Raw genomic sequence first — 9,666 nt, forward strand, 5'->3', positions numbered from 1 at the left:
TATTTGAATTTGGCTTTGCAAGCCAAATACAAAGCATGACCTCCATTTATTTTTATTTCATTCTTACTCAAAAACCTTACTGATAATTGCTCATTAGTCAAGACAGAAGGTGTGACAGAAAGTTCTTGAAAATAATAGTGCCTTTCAAGTACATCTCCTCAAAAATAACCAAATGAACAAGCAGGCTGAGCTGAAGATTACAAAGATTTACAGGACAGTACTAAGGTGGAGCTGGCCACCACAGAGAAGGCCAGAAAGGACAGAAAAAGATAAAAGGAAGGTTTCCAGAGTTGTAATACAAACCCTACAATATCAGAATTCAAAGAAAAAAGGAGTGAAACTACCCAGGGGGTTACAGTACTTTGTTTTATAACTTCTCATGTCAATGTACTCATATTCTTTCCCTTACTCCAACAGTTTGATTGTGTTTCTCTGAAGAGAGGTCATGCTGATGACACAGGAAAATGGAACAATGAGGAGTGTTATAAGTCCACAGGGTATATATGCCAGAAGAATAGTGGTGAGTTCTGGATCGCTAATCTTGAAATTTATAACACAAGGATTAAAATCACTTTTCTTGTTCAACATGCTTTAGATCATTTATCTTTTTTTTTTTTTTTAGGAGAAGGATCAGTAAAACCTAAGAGCCCATCTTGCATCCCAGTGTAACTTAGCAATGTTTTGGAGAAGGGAATTTAGGAAAGCAAAATTATTTTATTTTATTTTATTTTTAAAAGTGTAATTAAATAGCTAAAAACCACAAACATTTTAATCACATAAGGTCATAATGATCTATAGATTATCATAACTGGTAAGTTTGACATTTATTCAAATAAACCTGATAGTCATAAAGTTGCAAAGCCGTATAGAGTATTTTGAAAACACATTAGAGTGTGTTATTTTTGACTAATGGGGTGAATTTACCTCTGCAATATAAGATACTGTGAACTTACTGATTCAAAATTCTCACAGGCTGAAAATGTATTTCTTTCATCCAGAAAGTTCATTGCTGTTTCGAAGTTATCTGTTACTTATAAACAACTAATGAGAAGGTGTTCCATTCCATTAGCAATTTCTACTAGGTTTGTAAATAATGAAAATGTTCTTCAGTTGCTCAAGTCAAACATGTGGCCTCCAGATTTAACTGTTCTTGGGGTGGTTTTTTTCCTTATTCCTACAGATCCTGAACTCTTTAAGTCATCAGCAACAGTGATGGACTTTGCTTTTGACCATTCTGGTGGCATTAGCTATTCTGTCACCCATTCCAAAATGAAGTGGGAGGAAGCACAGAAAAACTGCAATAACAATGCCTCAGAACTTGCCAGCATTTTAGACCCATATAGCCAGGCACTGTTGTTCTTACTTGCACAGGAATATGGAGAGCCTCTGTGGATTGGTCTTAACAGCAACGCGGTAAGAACACATACATTACATACAGGTAGTCAAGCTGACACTGGACCTGATCTTACTTTATGCTCTTATCTTGTAAGCTATAGGAATTTCTGCCAGTGTAGTGCTGAAAACAGCATGTTACATCAGTACAGTACCCATTTACGCTGGAGTTCTTTAAATAAGACTCATACAGTGGAGATTTTAATGAACTAAGAACTCTTACATGCTTTAGCAGAAGGAAATGCTCCTGCAAACCAGTATGTAACAATGCTGTGGGTTGTTTGGAGTCATTTAAAGGGTCTCGAATATAAATTGTAAAATCTCCCGCATTTTGAGTTTATTGGAATCTAAAAGATATTCCAGGAACAACATGCATCCTGCCCTCCTGCCATGTGTTTATGTACCTCAGTGATCAGTGACATGATATCTCAGGTTGCACATCTGAGACCTGTCAAGGAATGGTTTTTACGTGTGTGTTTATGCTCACACACTCTCCTAGAGTAGTCTCATTTATGGTAGCAGTAGCAAAATACAGTTGTGGACAGAAACAGGGGTAAAATTAGTTAAAGGAACCTGGAAGCTATATGATAGGGTATATATTGACCAATGGATATATTTTTTCGTTTGAAAATACAATTGGTGTAATTGCTTCCATTAACAAGTTAGAATATTATGGAAAAAAAATCCTTTCTGTTTCTGAGATGTCTACATCAGTTGTATGCCAGGGGAGAGTGAACATTTGGATGGTAGGTGTGTTTTGACATACTGCACTCTTCCCCATGAATCACAGTCACGATAACTACAACAAAAGCAATGGCAATCAGTACTGCTTATTAAGAACACTCCCACCCACACTCCCATTTTCCATGCTGATCTTTGGGTGGTCGTACCAACATGATGTCTTATCTGACTCCCAGTTTTATGCCTTCTCTCATGCCCCCTTTCTTTTTTTCCTTCCATTTCCCAATGCTTGAAAAATGCTCTGAATTAATGTTAGATACTTTTTGGAGGGCAGAAAAAAAAATCATTCTGCATTCACATTTGTGGATAACAAACACTACATTTTGTTACAGTTAACATTTACAAGCCCAAAAAGGGGGCATTAGGAAGCATATGATTCCCTACTGGTTACATGAGAGTCCTCTTGAGGATCCTGTGTAGTAGCTACATCACTCTCAGCAACCTTGAAATTACCATACAGATTTTGCTTCCAGACCAATGGCAAGTATCAATGGATTGACAGATGGAGATTAGTTTACAGCAAGTGGTCCAGCAGAGAACCAAAACAGACATTAGCATGTGTCTACCTAGACACTGATGGCACCTGGAAGACAGCTTCTTGCAAGGAAAAACTCTTTTCTGTGTGTAAAAAATCAGATGGTAAGCAATCGAATATAAGTGTTTTAACTAGAGGGTGTGTAGATTTATCAACTGTGCTAAATATAATAAGCCACTGGAAAAATACTTGTTTTATACACTAGTATACAGGAAGACATGAGGAGCTTAACTAACTAGCTCTAAATATTGACATGAATTCTTCCCAGAATTAAATAAATTCATAATAATAACTACCAAAAGCCTAAGAAACAAAGGATTGAACACTCATTAAGTTCTTAACTATTCATTCTAATAGGAGAAGTCATTCACTTGCTATGAGATCTGGTTTGATGAGGCATCAGATGAAATTCTGTATCCTGTTTGGGGTACCAAAGTTTGAAAAGACTTTCAGTCAGCTAGGGTTTTCAGATGACCAGGAAACAAGAACTAAAAGGAAAGATTATAACTGGAGTTGGACAAAAGACTAAGAAACAAAAGACTAAGAGAAACCAGATTATCAATTTTAAATACTAAAAATGAGTCCTAAGGAATGGAATTAAATTCTTCTCTACGTCTGATATGAATTGGAAAGGAGTAACAGACTTAAATACGGCAAGGAAAACCTAATTTTATCAGTACAGAAGCCTTTAATAAATACTTTGGACAGGTCAGGGAATCTCCATCACTACAGGCTGCTAAAAACAGACAGGACAAACAAACATCTGTTACAAATGATATAATTATATATCAATTTCATGTCACCTGTGAGCACAAGGATGAAGTAAATAAAAGTCTTGAGGAGCCTTCTAAGCACAAAATCCTATAATTTCTATGGAAGTAAGAATAAATATGATTTCATAATTCAGCTATATTCTCGTTTTTGTCAACATTATGGAAGATCCTGAATCATTAGAACATTTAAAATTGCATGCCAAATTACATTCTAAGATGTTGTAATTTGACAAAAATCCTCAGATTTGATATATAATGTCTCTTTCCACTTTAATACTCTGGAAATCTAATTTGAGAGCTGAATGTTCCTTAATAGGGAAAGAAATAGACTGTAGAAGTCTCACAGGAAGAAAATGTAATTTGGCAGAACATTTAATTTTCGTTCCATCTGCATTTATCTTCTTACCCAAAATCTTCCTATTATATCAATCACTATGGGATTTATTCAAGATGCAGTTTAATAAAAAATTATGCAAGCCATGTTTAGTTATACCAATACTTTCATTGATAATCACAGTTTCTGCTATAAGGTTTGATCCTATCAAAAAATGAGACTGATGTGTCAGAAGACATTTTAAAAATAGCAGTTTTAACTAATTAGGCAGATATTTATGCCAGAAAACTAGCTGGATATTTTATTGACTAGAGTAATTACAAAAATCATCATTAGACAGAATCTATATTTCTTATAGACTAGTGTATCTTCCTAATCACCTTGATAAATAAATATGAAGCAAAATATGCTCTCAAACACAAAATCAAAGCCATATTCAAGCTCTTTTTAGAACATGCTTCATTTCTTCTATGATGAGAAACCTAATATAGTCTGGTTAGTTTTGTTTTACTAGTACAATGGGAAATTTTATAAAATAACTGGATTCCAACTACCTGATCTCTTATCAGTAATGGCCCCTACTGAGCCCCCTCAACTTCCTGGAAAATGCCCTGAATCAAGAGGACACAAATCTTGGATACCTTTCCACGGTCACTGCTATTACTTTGAGGCCTCCCGAAAAAGAAGCTGGTCTCAAGCTCATCAGGAATGTGCCCGACTAGGTGAGTGTTTTGTTTTAGAAAGACTGAAGATGTAATTAAACACATAAAATAATGGGTGATATTGCTAAGCAAATCTTAAATGACTTTAGAACTTCAAACTTAATGCTTTTTACGTTGCTTTTCTGAGCATGCTTTTTCACACTAAAACGAAACTTTGTCAAAGACAGGCATCTGATATCTCAAATACCAGGTGAAATATTAATATCTCAAAAACATGAAATTCCATACCATTTTATGGAAAACAGTAATTGGGTAGGCAGATAAACACTTTTAGAGTCCCACTAAGGCACAGACTACAGCATTAGCTTTCCCTTCCCTAAACAAGAGGGAATCCACACACAGTGTAAACTAGCAGACACAAACTCATAGGACAGCTGTCTTTGTTAGTTCCAGGGCACAGTTTATTAATTGGATCTCACTGGCTGGACAACAAACGAGATGGAGGAGTCGTCCAGCTTTCATGAACCGGTAAAACACATCCAGCCATGCAGCTCCTGCTCTGGAACAGCCCCCACTGCTGGCTACGATCTGGAGGGAAGAGTTGTATGTGGATCAGGGGAGAGGAAAAGACACTTTACTCCACATTTCTGATTTCTCCTCACTGTCCACTGAGAACTGCTGTGATGCAGCATGCATTTCAGTGTGAGTAAGAATAGGAAACATCCTACACATTAGTACTATATGTCTGAGTGATAGTCTTTTAATCGTAAGAGAGAATACAAGGATTTCTAGCAGTACTTCCTCATATGTATGAAAACACTGACCTATGACTGAGTTAACAGAAAAAGTAGCTTTGCAAAAGCATTTTGCTTTACAGCTGTGTGACAACAGAATTCCTGAAATGGTTCTGTAGAAAGATAAATCACATAATTACCAGAAAAAGTAAACATTACACCAATAACCAGAATAAAAGGTCACATTTGGACATTGGTCCATATTCTAAATTCCTACACTTTTGCCTACACGCTACCCATTGGCCAGGCCAGGAAGGTGGTCATTTCCTGATGATCCCAACACAGCTTTGTGTATTTGTAATGCCAGGGCATATGACAATTATAAATCTACTTCTGGACATCTTCTGGACCACAATCTCTAGCTGCTTACACATCCTATCCACCCTTGCAGTACATAGCATCAGGCACTGCCAAAAATGCTGCCCAGCCACTGGTGGGTGACGGAGCTGTAGTGGCAACATGCATGGTGCTGACTACATCATATGTACCACTTTCAGCCTACTTGCATCACATTATGGGGTGTGGTTGGACCTGTCCAAAAAGTATCGCAGGAGAGCAATTTTTCTTCTCTAAAATACCACAGGCTAAACAGAAATCCATGTCTTCGTGCTGATTTGTATCCATACAGCTCACTGTCATGCTCGAAATACAATATAGCGATATAATAACCATGACCGAGACTAGTGAATATTATGTGCAAGAATCAGTGTCTTTTGTATTTTTTTGCATATCTTTTATGTGTTTATTGACTTAAGCTGTAAGAAAATGAGACATTGTGATGTGTTCATTAATATTTTTTCAGCTGCTGATTTGGTATCAGTAGGGGACTATACTGAAGCAAACTTTCTGTCAGACACCATTAAGATACTCCATGGAAAATCACTGAACTTTTGGATAGGGCTAAAGGAAAATGACAGAGGTAATACCTTCAATATTTAATCATACATTATCATATCATACAATAGGATGATATTTATATTAAAAAGAAAGCAACTTTGTATACTTGGAAGTACACATATATAAAAAATACACAAAGTTTATTTCAAAGCATGCTTACATATGCTTAGAAATGTAACTGAAACATTTAACTAACGATTCATGTTATAAATTTTCGTTTTCCCCATCACAACTTATTCTGTCTGAACCCCTGTATTTTATACATATATAAATATTATATATTTATATAATTAAATATTATATATTTATTCATTTTAAATATTAGGACAGTGGGTATGGGCAGACAAATCCGCAATGGATTTTGTCAACTGGCAAATGGGAGAACCTTCAAAGAAAAGGCATAAAGAGTGTGGAGAAGTATGTGCATTGTCTGGCTACTGGAACACCAATGTCTGTTCTTTCAAAAAAGGATATATCTGTAAAAAACCAAAAAGTAAGTAACATTTCTAATATATTAAGGTTAATAATGCCTGATAATGTATTTTCATTGTAGAACATAAAAATGTGAAACATTATAGGTTTGTGTGCAAAACCAATAGACCCTAATAGCAGGATTCAGCTGCCTAAATACTGAGGAGCTCTGCATGGCTTCCGACTGCCTCCTCAGAAGGCTGCATCTTCCATAAGTCCTGTAAAATTACCATCAGCCCCATGCAGCCATCATGAATACTTCAGACCGCTATGTTCAGGCAAAAGAATGGTCAAAGACCACTCATTTTTAATAAAAAGCCAGTTTTCGGTAGAATTTTCCCTGAAATATCACACAATCTAAGTTCAACAGCAATGTTTTATTTAATTACAGCTGAATATATTCTCAAAAAGAAAAAAAAATCTTGTTCTGATGAGTGCAATGAACACTGTCTTATAGAAATGCTGGAACTGGTGATTCCTTTCATTACTGTCCTCTGAGCTGATGGATTAGAGGAATACGATATCATACATTCTCGTGGCACTCTTTATTTACAGTGTGATAGAATCATGTTTAATAAAATGCTGCTACTCCCCTGATAGCAAAATTGTCATCTGCTAGAAAATGCATGAGTTCAATTACCGAGATGAAAGTGGTCCAGAACATGAACATTTTGTTTGGTTAAACTTCATATTTCTGTTCACCTTTCCCTTACCTGACAAGTTTAGCAAGTGCAATTACCATAGGAACCACATCCACACAGAATGGTTGTCTCTGACAGAAGGGGCTAAACTCACAGAAGATCCTTTTCAGCTCAAGTAAAATGGTCACAACATATTTCTAACGCTTGAGACACCCATTCAGGAAATTTTTCCTGTTTCAGAAAACACCTTAAAATTATTAAAGATCCTGTAAGCAGTTTCTTAGAAATGAACATATTTAAAAGCACTTTTAGAAGTAACAGAAATCTGGCTCTAATGTCATGTCTCGTTGGGTATCTCGACCGAGGAGGTCAGATGCTTTTGGAATGAAAGAGCAGAGCATTCTACTAGAAATTTACACACGCTTAGCTCCATCTTTCCAGGAGAGCAGTTGTCATCAGAAGGTGGATTGAGGGGGAATTGTCAGGAGCATCTGGACTTAGGAACTTTAAAATGCCTAATTTTTTTTAAAGCACTCAGAATAAACATTTTTTTCTCCTTCTGAAAGCTCCTGAAAATACAGAGATGTCACCAGAAAATACAGGTAAGAATACTTCCTTTTAAGTAGAATTATAAGGAGATGTTCAAATACAACAAGAATATAATTACATAGTTTCTAGCTATTAATTTTGAGAGTATTTAAAAATAAAAAGTCCACAAACATCATCTGTATCTAGATATAGGAAATAGAGGTAATTTTGAAGTAAACTGCTTTTTGATCAGATTTAATTATATTTTATTTAGTTTTGTTGGTAAAAAAACCACAAAACTACTTGTTGAACTGAAAATCTACACATATATTGCATTTGTCTGACTTTTAGTTGAAGAAATACCATTTATTACTGGATTCTGAAATCTCTTACAATCAAAGGTGTTGATTCCATTTCATTCACTTACAGAAGGAGAAATGGAGAAAGTACCTTCCGATGGCATCATTTGGCTGTTCGTTCTTCTAGCCTTCTCTATAGTTGGAGCTGGAAGTATAGTTTATTTCTACTTGAGGAAGAAAAGACAAAACCAACTACATATTTCAACCAGAATGAGTGGACCAGAAGCAACTGTGGTTTTGCAAGAAAAAGAGGCACATACTGACCTGTAGTCTGACAAAATACCCGTATGTTCCAACTAACAAAAAAGCGTCCATGAATCCATGAAATCTTGCGCCACCTTTGCTTTTTCCTATGCAGATAATAGTCTTCTCTCTTCACAAATATAAAGTTCATGGAGTTATATACATACACACACATACATACTCCCTCCAAAAATCCCTCCAAAGTGTTAGGGTTTCTTCTGGTTTTTTTAGTTTGGGGAGTACACACACATTTTTCACATAAATAAGCATGGCTGAAAAGTTGGCTGCAGAGGTGTTAGGGGGAAACTCTGACAGATATTTACTATGTGGAATTGTTTTATTTAACTCAATGTAGAGTGTCTCCTTGTTGCTCATAACTTTGAATTATTTTTTCCTGCTGTATTGCTTCAGTGTTATCTAGACTATGATGGGAAAAGCTGCTCATTTCAGATTTTCATCTTCACAGTTTATGATACTATCTTTTCATTCATGTAAAACCTATTATAATACCTGCAGCTGTGAATTAAATATTATTTCCTTACCAAAAAATAGATGGAAAGATGGAAAAAAATTGAAAAAGACTCCTTTATTCCTACTTCTGGTCTGAACTTTGGGAATAATTATGCCATTTCCTGCAGCCTTTTCTATTATTCTGTAAATATCAACATTTTTCTGCCAGGTTCAAATTAATAATAAAAATACAACAGTAGATGATCTTTCCATTGGGTTTTATTTCAGTAATGATGCTTTCAGTATGCAGAGATGACCCTTTTTAAATCCAAGCATGTATAATAAATCGCTATCTTATATATCTTAAGATATACTTATATATCTTAAACTCCCCGGTTTAGATAAATAAAATCATTGATGTACTTTTTGAAAATAAACTCTTCCATTTTTTTGTTGTAATTTCATTTGATAATGTACCACCTAGATGCCCTTTCAGATTTTCTTCAATTGTACACAATGGCAGTGTTTGCCTCAGGGGGCAGTTTATCATTCTGCGTTTTTTAAGACATGCATCATCCCTCCTGAGTTACAAAAACATCTTTCTCCAAGCCACTAGCGCTACCAGGCCTCAGTGAAGAACCATACAGAGGAGCAGGGCTAGAGCAGCGGAACTTCTGTAACGGGAAACAGATTCTATCTTTGGCCCTTCTGTGAGAACTGTAGTCAGAATTTCTCACCGTCTCCCTGTGCTTAAGGTTTCTGACTGACAAAAAGATGATGTCATGCTAAAGATTTCTTTAAAAGAGAACTGAATATCTGGAATAAGTGGCACATATAGAATAGGTT

General features: G+C 35.7%; 1 protein-coding gene across 1 annotated transcript in view; it reads left to right on the plus strand.

The window, feature by feature from the left end:
* Positions 1 to 9,106, plus strand: part of LOC142079535 (macrophage mannose receptor 1-like) — a 32,261-nt gene extending 23,155 nt beyond the window's left edge. The window contains exons 22-29 of the mRNA XM_075143894.1: positions 418 to 520; positions 1,181 to 1,413; positions 2,607 to 2,772; positions 4,345 to 4,497; positions 6,034 to 6,150; positions 6,454 to 6,621; positions 7,807 to 7,842; positions 8,198 to 9,106. Of these exons, the coding sequence (XP_074999995.1) occupies positions 418 to 520; positions 1,181 to 1,413; positions 2,607 to 2,772; positions 4,345 to 4,497; positions 6,034 to 6,150; positions 6,454 to 6,621; positions 7,807 to 7,842; positions 8,198 to 8,397 (1,176 nt within the window). The 3' untranslated portion in view covers positions 8,398 to 9,106. The remainder of the gene's footprint in view (positions 1 to 417; positions 521 to 1,180; positions 1,414 to 2,606; positions 2,773 to 4,344; positions 4,498 to 6,033; positions 6,151 to 6,453; positions 6,622 to 7,806; positions 7,843 to 8,197) is intronic.
* Positions 9,107 to 9,666: the final 560 nt, after the last annotated feature.

This window comes from Calonectris borealis, chromosome 2 (genome assembly GCF_964195595.1).
Source record: "Calonectris borealis chromosome 2, bCalBor7.hap1.2, whole genome shotgun sequence".
NCBI lineage: Eukaryota > Metazoa > Chordata > Aves > Procellariiformes > Procellariidae > Calonectris > Calonectris borealis.